The sequence below is a fragment of the Alternaria metachromatica genome (genome assembly GCF_023757995.1).
Source record: "Alternaria metachromatica strain BMP 0045 chromosome Unknown scaffold_1, whole genome shotgun sequence".
Classification (NCBI taxonomy): Eukaryota; Fungi; Ascomycota; class Dothideomycetes; order Pleosporales; family Pleosporaceae; genus Alternaria; species Alternaria metachromatica.
This window is the reverse complement of record NW_026055492.1, coordinates 225261-238308: the sequence shown is the minus strand read 5'-3', so window position 1 is coordinate 238308 and position 13048 is coordinate 225261. Positions and strand designations below refer to the sequence as shown.

The 13048-nt window shown below is 52.4% G+C and overlaps 6 protein-coding genes across 6 annotated transcripts; 4 read left to right on the top strand and 2 right to left on the bottom strand.

The window, feature by feature from the left end:
* Window positions 1-1583: 1583 nt before the first annotated feature.
* Window positions 1584-2706, bottom strand: J4E83_000073 (uncharacterized protein; the record flags this gene model as incomplete). Its single annotated transcript, XM_049327038.1, has 4 exons — window positions 1584-2006; window positions 2056-2316; window positions 2366-2518; window positions 2572-2706. The coding sequence occupies 4 exons, from the start codon at window positions 2704-2706 to the stop codon at window positions 1584-1586; spliced, it is 972 nt and encodes a 323-aa protein (XP_049193183.1).
* Window positions 2707-3033: 327 nt separating this feature from the next.
* On the top strand, window positions 3034-3392 carry TIM13 (protein translocase subunit; the record flags this gene model as incomplete). Its single annotated transcript, XM_049327037.1, has 2 exons — window positions 3034-3141; window positions 3207-3392. The coding sequence occupies 2 exons, from the start codon at window positions 3034-3036 to the stop codon at window positions 3390-3392; spliced, it is 294 nt and encodes a 97-aa protein (XP_049193182.1).
* Window positions 3393-3493: 101 nt separating this feature from the next.
* Window positions 3494-4501, bottom strand: NUC1 (nuclease; the record flags this gene model as incomplete). The annotated part of the gene is made up of 1 exon (XM_049327036.1): window positions 3494-4501. The coding sequence occupies one exon, from the start codon at window positions 4499-4501 to the stop codon at window positions 3494-3496; it is 1008 nt and encodes a 335-aa protein (XP_049193181.1).
* A 411-nt stretch (window positions 4502-4912) lies between these two features.
* Window positions 4913-6549, top strand: J4E83_000070 (uncharacterized protein; the record flags this gene model as incomplete). The annotated part of the gene is made up of 3 exons (XM_049327035.1): window positions 4913-5095; window positions 5172-5274; window positions 5324-6549. The coding sequence occupies 3 exons, from the start codon at window positions 4913-4915 to the stop codon at window positions 6547-6549; spliced, it is 1512 nt and encodes a 503-aa protein (XP_049193180.1).
* Window positions 6550-7201: 652 nt separating this feature from the next.
* On the top strand, window positions 7202-8323 carry J4E83_000069 (uncharacterized protein; the record flags this gene model as incomplete). The annotated part of the gene is made up of 2 exons (XM_049327034.1): window positions 7202-7391; window positions 7440-8323. The coding sequence occupies 2 exons, from the start codon at window positions 7202-7204 to the stop codon at window positions 8321-8323; spliced, it is 1074 nt and encodes a 357-aa protein (XP_049193179.1).
* Window positions 8324-8712: 389 nt separating this feature from the next.
* On the top strand, window positions 8713-9780 carry J4E83_000068 (uncharacterized protein; the record flags this gene model as incomplete). Its single annotated transcript, XM_049327033.1, has 3 exons — window positions 8713-9075; window positions 9146-9511; window positions 9604-9780. 3 exons carry the CDS (start codon window positions 8713-8715, stop codon window positions 9778-9780), a joined length of 906 nt encoding a protein of 301 aa, XP_049193178.1.
* Window positions 9781-13048: the final 3268 nt, after the last annotated feature.

Genomic DNA, 13048 nt, shown 5'->3' with positions numbered 1-13048 from the left:
GGGCTGAAATAGCTTGTAGATGCTAGCATATCTTTGAACAAGTCAACCGGGGCAAGTGAAGAGATGGCCTTTGTTATAAGCAGTACGTTATATATTGATGGTCCTCAGATTAGCTCTCCTGCTGTCCTCAGAAAGAACCTCGTCCATTCCCCATCGATTAGTCTTTCGACCTCTCAGCAGGCAATGATCGGGCTCCTCAACTCGACTTTGGCTTTAATGCCCCCACAGGGACATCATCACTGGACCCCTTCCGCCCGTCTGTAAAACAGGACTTTGAAAAGAAAACAACCCTCTAACACAAGCACCACCACCTAGACCCACAGACCCAACGACAAAGACCACGCATCCCCACGACCAGCGATGCCACAAGGGCAAAGGCGCTCGGATTGAAAACTACTTTTCATGTCGTCAAGAGCGAACTTCGTCCTCCAAGCTTGTTAGGCGAGGTAGCACGGCGCTTCAACCTTTTTTATTCTTCCTCAGTGCGCAGTGGGAAAGGCTGGGGCTGGAGTCTGGTGATGGTGAACCCAGTGGCTTTGCGAAATCGCCTCCATCAGCGTTGTGCAATGATGAGTTGAGCGATGTGGCTACATCTAGTATGATGGCGCACTCCCTCCGCTTTCCGTTCTTGATTGTCATGCAGTGAGACGCCGGGGTGATTAGTCCCCAGCATCGCCTTGTGACGAAGGTTTGTCGTTCACTGGGATCTGATGGGCGTTAGCTGTTGTTTCGCGTGCGCTTACAGCCGGCGCATTCTAAGCTCGATAATAGCGGTTGGGGCTACTTACTCGCTGCTCGGGTTGTGGGTAGTGAGAGAAAGCTGCCGACGCGCAGCCTTGAAACTTGAGCGCGCAATCACGGGCCATGCTAACAGCGCGCTAATGACATAAGCATCTTGTCCTTCCACCGGCGTCGATCAAGAAGCCAAACTACTAGATTAAAAAATTATGTCTTGGCGTCTCCACAAAAGCAGTCTGTACATCCGGGTTGTGTCTACATATATTGTCATCTGTCGAAGGTGAAGCTTGTCAATTGTACATTCGCTGTCTTGCTAAAGACGATTGGCACGACGTGCATATCGGTATGTATGTATAATGCACGTATGTCTATCCCAACACAAGCATGCAATCATGGAGCACTGTCTTATGTGTTGCTTGACTATGAATAAAGCATTCGACATCGTGGCCGCTTCCATTACTCCATGTAGCCAGGTCACCTAAAACGGATGCTAGAGCAACCCTCAACCCACTCCGCTTGCTTTCATCGGCAGCCTTTGTGAAATTCTGTACAGAGGCGTGTTATTATATGCGGAGACATGGCTTCCACCTTGGGCATGTCACGCTAAGGTGTTACGATTGATACATGCTAGGAAAGAGAAGTAAGAGCGCTAGGTGAGATAGAAAACAATGCGCGTGGCCTCTCCAGGCCATTTTTTGCACAGCTCGACTCCATCATCCAACCCTGTACAGTGCCATCCAGTCATTCTCATCGCCGACTTCGACACACCCATCAAACTGGAGCATTGGTGGGCCCAGCCAAGCAAGCTTTTTGTTGCCCTTGAACTTGAGGTAGGAGCTGTTCCCCTAAAAACGGTCTCTTTGCTTGGTCCTGTAAACGGTAAAGCCGACATAGGCACCGGTCAGGGCTAGGCCAAATAGCACAAACTTGACGAGGAACCAAGTCCAGCTTCCACCGCTGCTGCTCTTTTCGCGCGTCATAGACGAGGCAGTCTTGCCCCCTGAGCTTCCTGACGAGGAAGCCGACCCAGGGGTCTTTTTGTAGAGATTTTGCGACTTGACTGAAACGATGTCGTGGTTGTCGGACAGTTCGCCGGTTTCGGCGGAGAAACCCAAGTAGGCGACGGGCGGAACCTTGAAGTTGGGGATCTCGAAGCATTGGGTCCATTCGCCCTCTGACTTGTACTGGAGCTCGAGGCGGAGGAATTGTTCTTGGAAATACGTGAGACGAGCTTTGGTGGCGATCTGGGCATTGCGAATGCCACGGGCCTAGTTGGCGTTAGTATCGAGAGGGCCATATGGGCCAGGCAGCACGTACAGAGCATCCAGCGACCTCGTTGGCCTTGCCGTCGTTGTCCTTGTCGTAGGGCGTGTTTCCATCTCCGTTCATGGCCATGATGTAGGGGAACACGGTGCCGGGGCGGTTGTTCTTGTAGGTGTCGAAGAAGAGGCCGAGGCCCTCAAACTTGTCGGTGTGGCCGAAGACGTTTCCTGGCTGCGCGCGCTGCTTGGTGAGCCACATGGCGAAGCCATCGCCGTAGAGGTTGCCCTGGCCGTGGATCTTGAACTCGAACGTAATCTACGGGCGTGAGCGTCTGGGACATGTGGTGGGACAGAGTGCAGCCTACCTCCCAGTTGGTCGCGGTCAGAGGCACGCGCGAAAACAGCCAGCCGTCGCGCGAGGGCTTGTCTGAAGCCAGTCGAATGTACTTATCAGTCCGAATAATCGTGTCTCCGCCAAAATCCCACCAGCGGCTCTGCATGTCCGAGTCGAGGTACGGCTGTGTGCGGCGTCAGGGCATGTTTGCATGGGCGCAGAGGACATGCGACTTACGGGCTCGAGACTGTGTGTTCGCAGCGAGATGGCCTTGATATCAGGGTCCTCGCTCAATCCCCCGGACCGCGCCCAAGCACCCGTCCAGCTGCCTGCAAGCAAGCACAGGCTCGTCCATGGTCTTGCTGCCCACATGGTCGCGCACCAAGAGAGTACTGGCGCGGAAGAAAGAGTGGCACCAAGACTGCGTTGTAGTGGTTGGGGGAAACAATAAGAGAGGCACGGGTCGGGCGACTGGGACGGGGCGTGACGTGCTGGAGTTGGCAGAGTGAATCGTCGACATGGAAAGGCCACTCTATCACCTCGGCGTGCATTGCAGGGGTCCACCGTCTCGGGTTGCAGCGACTGCGCTAGCGAGAGAGGCGCTCTTGACGTCGACAAGCACGCACGACGCACCTTTTCGCAGCACCACGCCCCACGACCCACGCCCCTTCACCCCCAGACGCACACCCACCCGAGACCATGGACTCCCTGGGCGGCATGTCCTCTTACCCGAGCGACCCAAAGACGGCCGTCATGCGCCAGGTCCAGCAGGAAGCGGCTATGCAGAATGCGCGCATGCTTGTCGAGGTCCGTCGGTCCGGGGCATATACTGTCTCTGCATGGCGGTGCACGTCGTACTGACGCCTTCCCAGAAACTCAACGAGCACTGCTTCGAGCGCTGCATCCCCAAGCCCGGTGCTGCCCTCTCCAAAGGCGAAGAAAGCTGCATGAGCGCATGCATGGAAAAGTACATGAGCGCATGGAATACTGTGAGCAAGCAGTACGTCGGCAGAATACAGCGCGAGAGTGCCCAGGGCGGTGCCGTGCAGAACCTGTAAAGGCTTGGTTGGACTGCGCCATCACGACATTACAACACCGCGGAGGACCACAATGTACTATACACTGTACCATGAATAACATCTCGTCATGGCTTGGAAGCCTATTTCTTAGCAAACGTCTTCTGCCTCTGCGCATACTCCTTTACAATGACACTGCAATTGACCTCCTGGCACAACCTCTTCTTCCTCTCTGGCGTGAGCTTAGTCGCAAATTCCAGTCCACTAGCCCTCTCCACCGCCTCGACCGGTACTTCAAAATCCGTCAACGGTTTGTGGCTGGGAATGACGGCATTCGGCAGCACAAAAGCACCCAGCGCCACCTTGCCCCCCAGCTTCCCGTCTTCGGCGAAGATGACCTTGTAGAAATGTGTAGGCACAGCCACGTTGGGTGGTGAGCCGATGACTTCATATGACACTCGCCATTTGCCGTCGGCCTCGCGCTTGGGGAGATACAGAGGGCCGGTTACGATGCGGACCGAGGGGTACGAGTGTGTGAGCCTCCGGCAGAAGTCCTCGAAATGCGCCCAGTAGTCGCGGTTGAAGCCATCGCCCACTTGCGGACACATGTTGCTCAACGCAAAAGTATCGTCCATGGCTTCCTGGCTCCACTTGGCATCTGCAGCAGGGACTTGATGCCCCCTATCGTAGCCAGAGCGGAAGTAGTCCTTCAGCTTTGCACGGAACATCTCGGGGATCGTCACGTCTTCTACAAACACGCTGTGTTTCCTGTCCGCGTTGCTGTTGGCTAGCGACTCGGGCGTAATGTGCTCGGCGACCCATGCGGGGTTTCGTGTTCGTCGGTCGTAACTTGATGTGAGGGAGGCGGCAGGGCGGAGATCGTTGACTGGGCCCGGGAACCCATATTGGAAGAGACCGTTGGGGTCTACGACTGCTCTCCGGGCAGCCACAGCCACAGCGGGCGATGGCGTGGCAGGGACCGAGGGTACAGGCGCTGGCCGGCCGGGCCCAGCTATGGTTGTCGTCGTAGTCGTGGTGACGGATGGTGCAGACGGAGGGCCATCCTTCTTTGCAGAGTAAAGTGCTGCAGTCGCTGCAGCTCCTGCAGCTGCACCGCCAGCAGCTATCAAACCCAAGGTGAGTTTGGACATGATGAATGTTGTTCAGTCTTCCGAGACGTGGGTTGTTGGTCGTCGGAGGTGATGGGAATGCCCCTCGTGAGCCAGAGAGCGACTCCCACGGCTTCGGCGTCCTTTACGGCGCGTGAGGGATGTCTCAGAACGCGTCTACCCCTGCTCGTCTGGTTCGCTGGCGCCTGCTCCCTAATGGTCATCTGCATTTTTGACGACGAGGGTTTGGCGCTTACCGCATGCACGCTAGTCTTGACAGCCGCACCTGCATGCATATTCGACACCACATACAAATCATCAAGTCCGGCCGTTTTACGGGTTTCCAGTACATGCGCAGCCCTCTTCGTTTCTGTTTCTTCTACTGTACATAGACGGCTATGCGGATCTGCATTGAGGACATCATCGCATAAAGTGTGACGTCAACCCGTTAAAATGCCTTCCTGGCTGTCGCGAGCAACTGAGTCTCACAATGCTCAGCTCATCACGACTGCAGCCGTGTCAGGCTTTGTCGTGGGCAGTGCGATTCTAGGTTTTCAGAAAGCTCGGCGCTTGACAAGGGTAGCCGATCTGAAGGCATCGATTCCAGACGTCAGTGACGAACATCGCGCGTCCAGAGTGAGTACCCGAATATCGAATCGGCTGCATACTCGATCATCGAGCTGACACCTAAATACTCGCTAACATCACCCAGCTGACCGAATATGGTGCTGCTTCCAACGTCTTCGCCCCAAGCAAGGAAGATGAGCGGAGTATGGCATTAGCCGCAAGGGCAAGGAAAGGTGACTACGACGACGGTATTGATTCTTTCATGAAATGCCAGTTCAACTCTGACTAGTGCACCAGATCTCATCCTTGAACAACTCGCAAGAAATAGAGTCTTTCTCACAGATCCTGGAATCGCCAAGCTAAGGAATGCCTTCGTAATTGTAGTCGGATGCGGAGGCGTCGGATCACATGCTACGGCCGCCCTCGCTCGCTCAGGATGCTCCAAACTTAGGCTTATCGACTTTGACCAGGTCACGCTGTCTTCGCTCAATCGGCATGCAGTTGCTACACTAGCAGATGTCGGAACGCCCAAGGTTCACTGCCTCCGCAAACGACTCGAACAAATCACACCCTGGACCCATTTCGAATGCCGAAATGAACTCTTTGCCGAGCATACTGCTGCAGCTCAGCTAGCACCCATGAACCATCAGCAGCCGGATTTTGTTATCGACGCTATCGACAACATTGACAGCAAGGTTGCACTTCTGGCATACTGTTACATGAATAATATCAAGGTCATATCTTCCATGGGTGCAGGATGCAAGTCTGATCCTACACGAATATTCATTGGCGACATCTCCACAAGTACAGACGACCCGTTGTCAAAGTCTACAAGGCGAAAGCTACGCTTGAAGGGTGTCAAGGACGGCATACCAGTTGTCTACTCTACAGAAAGGCCAGGCCCAGGGAAGGCTGAGCTCCAACCTCTCTCCGAAGAAGAATTTGCGAAAGGCAACGTGGGAGAGCTTGGTGTTCTTGCAGATTTCCGGGTACGAATCTTGCCAGTTTTGGGTACTATGCCAGCCATCTTCGGTCTCGCAGTTGCGAATCATGTCATCCTTTCCATCTCTGGCTACCCTCACGAATACTTGCCAGCCAAGTCACGCGACAAGATGTACGACGGAATTTTAGGTGCTCTCCAAGGTGCCGAAGAAAGACTGGCACGTGCACTCTTCAGCGAGGACCCACTGGGTCTCAAGATTCCCATAACACAAGATGATGTGGGCTATCTAGTAGAAGAAGTATACCATGGCCGAAGTATCATCAGTGGGTTGTCTACACGCCTAGTATTGACACGATGGACTAAGCCAGCTCTGAGTTTTGTTGATGAGAGAACACCGGGTCAGAAGAATAGTCATCTCCAGATGAAGGACTTGGTTCTTATGACGAAAGAAGAGGCAACAAAGCATGAGAGGGAAGTGTTAAAAGGCCAAAAAAGCTTAGAGGAAGTATATGACGCCGAAACGATTGAACGTGTCGACAAGACAATGGCTGAAGAAGACAAGTTCCAACGTTTGAGGTAACAAATGATACACTGATTATCTTGTTGCACATTCCCATGTGATCCTCACACTGCAACGACTCCATACAACTTCGGCATCCAGTCATCTCCGTGACACGATGCAACCGCCCTCAGAGTTGCATTCTCCGCGTTTAACCCCGATATCACCAGACCCCGGTGCATTGTCATCGGTCTGCATCAGTCGGTCCGCCGACAATCTTTGGCAGTGGCCCGATATCCATCGGCGGTCGCATTAGCGCAAGGCACGCGACCAATAGGAGAAGTCCTCACTCCCGCTATCTACGCGGTGGATAATTTTTCAACTGATGACGCACAGCATCAGTAAACGAAACCGGTACTGTCCCCGCAGTACAAGTACGCGTAAAGGTCTATGATGGCGAAGGTAGCCAATGGGCGCTCATGAGAGTGACGATGGGACCAACCAGAATAGCTCAGTTCCGCAGTCCGCCTGCATAGGCTGCCTTGAGGCTCTTCTAGACGGGCCAGGCTCATAGTGAACGTCATATCGGAATGTCCACGGAGTTAACGGTCGTTGCTGATATATAAGTGTATGTGCACGGATGGTGCGGCCAAACATCCCACCCACTACAACTACAACTACAACACCAACACCAACATCGAGCACGTACGCTTACAACAATACGAACTACACAATGGCGACAGATACAAAATTCCAAGGATGGCTCGGCAAGGACGAGGAGAGTGTCAAGGGAAAGATGGAGTGGGGTCAATTTGAACCTAAAAAGTGGACCGAAGACGATGTTGACATTGAGATCTCTCACTGCGGTATCTGTGGATCAGACTTGCACATGTTGAAATCTGGCTGGGGCCCTACACCATATCGTATGTTACAGACTGTGTCAACTGCTTCACCGTACTGATGGTTATTAGCCTGCGTCGTCGGTCACGAGATCATCGGCAAAGCCGTCAAGGTTGGCAAGAACGTCAAGCACGTCAAGCAGGGCGACCGTGTTGGTGTCGGCGCGCAAGCACGCTCATGCCTTCAACCAGACTGTCCCGATTGCTCGAACGGCATCGAGAACCATTGCCACCGCGAGACAGTAAACACTTATGGCTCCATCTACCCACGCGACGAGGGCAAAAGCTATGGTGGATACGCTACACACAACCGCACAAACGGACACTTCGTCCTAAGTATCCCTGACGGCTTGGATAGTGCGGATGCTGCGCCGATGCTTTGCGGCGGAATCACCGTCTACTCTCCGTTGAAGCGTTATGGCTGTGGTCCTGGCAAAACTGTCGGAATTGTTGGAGTAGGGGGCTTAGGTCATTTCGGTGTTCTCTTTGCCAAAGCCCTGGGTGCAGACAAGGTCGTCGGTATAAGCCGCAAGGCTGAGAAGCGCGATGACGTTCTCAAGCTAGGCGCTGACCTCTACGTTTCCACTGACGAAGATAAGGATTGGGCCAAGCACAACGCACAAACGCTCGATCTCATTATATGCACCGTTTCCAGCGCCAAGATGCCTCTAGATGGCTATCTTAGTTTGCTCAAGACCCATGGTACTTTCATCCAAGTTGGAGCACCGGACGGCGGAGAGCTTCCTCCCATCAACGCCTTCACGCTTCTTTCTGGTGGACTCAAGGTTGGAGGCTCTGGCATCGGTGCCCCATGGGAGATCAAGGAGATGTTGGAGTTGGCGGCTGAGAAGAAGATCAAGCCATGGATCCAGAAGAGGCCAATGAAGGATGCTAACACCGCGGTTGTGGACATGGAGGCAGGAAAAGCGAGGTATAGGTATGTTCTGGAGAACTAAGCAAGCAATATGCACAGCAACATAGCTTTATACGTCCGAAGGCAAACATGTACATTCTCTTGCAAAGATTTACCATTGATGATATGCTCTTGCGGCACTTTATGTGTGTTTCTCATGTTGCTTTTCAACAGAATTGCCGCTCCGCCGACCAAATGATAACATTCTAAGACACGCGCATCTCTTCATACCTATATTGTGTGATGATTTGTAAACGCATCACTATGTTATCCCAAATAAGGAAATAACCTACCCCCTCGGCCCGAACGTTCCCCACAAGATCGACATGTGACGTCGTTGCAAATTCACACGACAACATCAGCCTCACGACTCGCAACTATGATCACCAACCGCCCATACTCGAAAGACAGTGCACTTTCTCGCTGTGCATCATGCCAAACACCAAAACCATTGACGTCCCCCACCTCGGCGGCATAACAGCTGCCTACCAAACCTCCGGTCCCGTGGACGCCTCCAAACCCACCCTCATCTTGATTAACTCCTTCGCTACGTCTTCGGAGCTCTATCGTGATGCATACACGAACGAAACACTTACATCGGTGATGAATCTGGTAGCGATCGAGCTATTGGGTCATGGACAAACGCGCGCAAAGACTGAGAACTGGACGTACTGGGATACTGCGATGATGAATCTGCAGGTTATGGAGAAGCTGGGTGTGAAGAAAGCTTTTGTATTAGGGACGAGCCAGGGAGGATGGGTGACGGTACGAATGGCACTTTTGGCGCCGGAAAAGGTAAGCGACCCACGCCATGTCTAATGATTTGTGACGCACTCTACCAGATATTGACAGAGGAACTACCAAGATCCTTGGCATAGTACCTCTTGGAACATCCTTAGACTATGAGTCCCCTCGTTCTCGCGATCTAGGCTGTTGGCACGCCGTTGACCCTCTCGCTGACCGCATCACCGGCGAATTCGGCACCAAATCCAATGAGCCTACGCCAGACTTTGTACCCAGCACAGATTTCTGCAACTTCCTCATCGACGTGGGCTTGGGAATGGAGGACTGTCCCGAAGACGTCCGCGCCTTCTGGATTGATGAGATTAAGAACAATTATCAAGGCGACGAAGGACGTCGAAGGATCAGGATGTGTGCAATTAATCTTAGAGATCGGGACGGATTGCATATGCGCTTGAGCGATGTGCTGTGTCCGGTTTTGCGGTTGCATGTAAGTGGATGGATGCTTTTCTTTTCATGACAACGTTGGTCTCATTGCGGATGTGTTCTCTAGGGTGATTTCGCAACTGACTGTCGTCACAGGGAACTAGCGATGTTGTTTATTCGGTCGCGAACGCCAAAGAGGAGATGAAACTCTTCACGAACTCGCCGAATGCCAAATTGGAGGTTATCGAAGGCGGCCAGCACTTCTTGAGCGCATCCAATCCGAAAGAGGTTTACGAGTCTGTTATTCGTTTTGTAAATGAGTATAGCAAGTAGAGCTTTTGGGACGAGGGCTTTGGGTTATGCATGTTGGATGTTGGATAGACCTTGTTGAATCAAACCTTGGAAGTATTTCGACTGGGTGGCTAGGTAGCAAACAGATATCATGACACGGACGCATTAGCTATTTGCGCGCATCTGTTATTCTATCCGCACCGACCCCATTACCGTAACGCCGACGGATGTAGTGTGTCTCGACAGAGAGAAAGGCTATGTAGTTGATTTGTGATGTTGATGCTTGCGTATAGAGGGCATTAGGTCAATACACAAAAATACCAAACCAGTTTATGTTGAGCATCGGAACAGGTGCATGTTACAAGCACAAACGATTAAAGGTCCTTGTAGACTTCATCGCAAAGATCTGATGGTCCCATATAGCCGCTCTAAGCAAGATGAATACTGTAGGGATAAGTAATAGCACGTGCGCCATTGGGTGTCTGGCTTACCAACAAGGCAAAGATGAGACCTTGCATCTTTCCACATGTTCTAGCTGCATACAAAGTATGATGCGCACACAGTCGTCAACATTTGTTTTGCAAGTAATCTTCGCCGTTTGTGTATAAATGTGCATATCGGTGTGACAAAGGGTGGATATGTTGAGTTCTGGCACACACGCACACTCACACGACGCCATGCTTTTTCTTGCTGGCTATGATGTAATTTGATATGCGCTCTTGCGATTACCCCGCTTATCCCAGTCCTTCAGCTGTTGCTTGCTTTTGCGCGGACCACGGAGTCTTGCCCCTCTCCACACCTGGCACTTGGACTTAGCCTCCGGCAAAACGGCGCTCATGCCACAGTTGTAAACTTGGTCTGCGGGCCGAAAGTATTGCTTTTGACGGAATGGTTCCAGCGCTGGGTTTGCGGGAGAATTATGGATCTATCTCGATGGCCGCTGCATAGGTCCCACAATAGCGCGATAGGTTTGATCGGCAGCGGTGATGCGCTCCAGTGTGTGGCCATGAAGAAGGAAAGTGCGGAGCAAAGCAATATTGTCGAGAACACCGCCTCTTCACGATCACGGCACGTCGGATCTGCGTGGTCAGCTACCAACAGTCACAGTCTAACAAGAATCAGCATCGGCAATCCTGCTACATCACTTCCACATTAAGAGCACGTTATTTTACCTGTATGGCGGGCTATGGGCCATGCAGAGCCCAACCGTCGATGCAGCTTTGGATTTCAGACTCGCCTAAAGACCCATGTCAGCATGATCTCCAGTGTAGAACTACACCGGAATAGCCGTTTGGTAAGCGTATTCGTAACATGCATCTACATACCCTTGTCAACGAGATGTGGCTGAGAATGATCGAACCGAAGTCCCGCCCGCTCGCCTCGCAAAGGAAATGCCATCGGTCCACCCAACACCACCTTAGGGTCTCGCACGTGCGTCAAGATGCGAAGGGCTTGCAAAAGTTGGGCATTTCCCAGCAAGTGGGGAAAGTTTGACGAGCCGCCAATGGGTACAATCGCAGCGACATCGAGACTGTGCTGCCCCTTGTGCAATGCGACGAGCGATCAAACGTGGGTTGAGAGACGACCTGGAAGTGATTACTGTTTGACATTAGCATATCTTGTCAACTGGGATGAGAGTTCATTGGCTTGTCGGAACGCGATCTATATCCATGGACTAGGTACTGATGTTGTTTGCTTTTTGGGCGTCTTAACCTGATGGACACCGGGGATACTCGATGTAGCCAGCAAGTTCTTACAGCGGGACAGATGCACCTGCAGCCGCATCTGTATCTGCAGCGACATGCAGGATGTAGCCGGTATGTTTCCGCGGCATTCGTCCACGCCGCGCCCCTCTCAATTAAGACCGGTTCCTGCGTCTTGCCGTGGCCCTTGAATCGCAGCATGAGTAGGCGTTTGTAGATGCTGCACCAGAATAAGACTTGATATATTGCATGGTGTACTACAGCCACAGAGGAATCCGTTGATGTTCCCAGGTCTGACAAAGTCGTCTTGGACACAGCCGACATTTGCCAGTAGGGGCGACGGGAAGGACACGTTTCGCATCCTGGTCATTTCGGCAGTACTGCATCGCCGTTTACCTCAGCATGTGCCGTTTGGGGAGCATGTGACGGGTTATTGTTGAAGAAAAGAGAAGAAGGAGTGGGACATCTAGACAGTGGGGTGAGTAGTTGGCACTTGGCTTGTTCCAGGGCTTGACGTCAACAGGCCTTCACAACGGATGGCAGGTACGATAGGCGCGTAAGAAGACGGAAGCCGGTACACTTCAGGTACAACCCACTGCTCTGGGTGCCTGTGCTCTATCGTTTGGCTCGCAAATCAGCGTGCATGACCGTACAGCGCGAAGATTTGTTACCGCAGCAGGCAGGATTCGCCGATTGCGAACGATGAACTGACTGCCTGAGCCCATGCATCAATATGCAGGCCTCGATTTCACCTTTGACTTGTGTAGCTGCACCGTTCTCGTTCCAGTAAGACAAAACCAATTGCATTTGGCGCCCAAGCGAGCTGTCGGCTGGGAGTTTCAGGTGGTCGTTGGCAGTCTGAGACAGAGACCTGAGCGCACACAGCAACAATGTCGCATTTATGCGGTCAAGAACGCTCTTGTCCGCTGCATATCTTTGTGCACAAAGTCGCGGTAGGAATCCTTGCATGCCGAGATGAACAATGCTTGTATGGATGTATAGTTGCAAACTTATAGATATATAACGGTACTGGATTAAGGTGAGGGGTAATGCACCCGAACGCACCGAAGAAGTAGCTCTGCCGGCTTTTGTTCGTAGCCATGGCGTCCACCATCGGAACTCACCGCAGTGGAGTTCCAAGACTGCCTTGACCAAGTGTAGACTGACCCTTACAGCAATCAGCGTGTTAAAAGACACACGGGTGATGCAATTTCAGGGGTTAGCACAAGCTGCGGGTGCTTGTACCCGGTATAGCTATTGAGCATACGTGAACGTTGCGGTTTACCCAAGTAGCGTAGCAGATGCAGTACGGTACGGAGTATGGTACGGATGTGATATTCGTGCGTCTAAGTGCATATGTGTAGCCAATCAATCGCCAAGGGGCTGTGGTGCTCTCTAAAGCATAGATGTGGTGAGAGCGACGCCCGAGTCCTACTTTTGCAAATCCAGGAGGTCCACCCAATGCAAGGAGATATAGACCCGTGTTGGTATCGTAAACCCAATAAGAGAAACAAAGAGAAACAAGACGTCTCAAGTGGGATGAGCCCGATGACAGCTCTAACAGTGAAATCGCCAAAAAGAAAGATATGGCCGTGAATGGAAGCAAG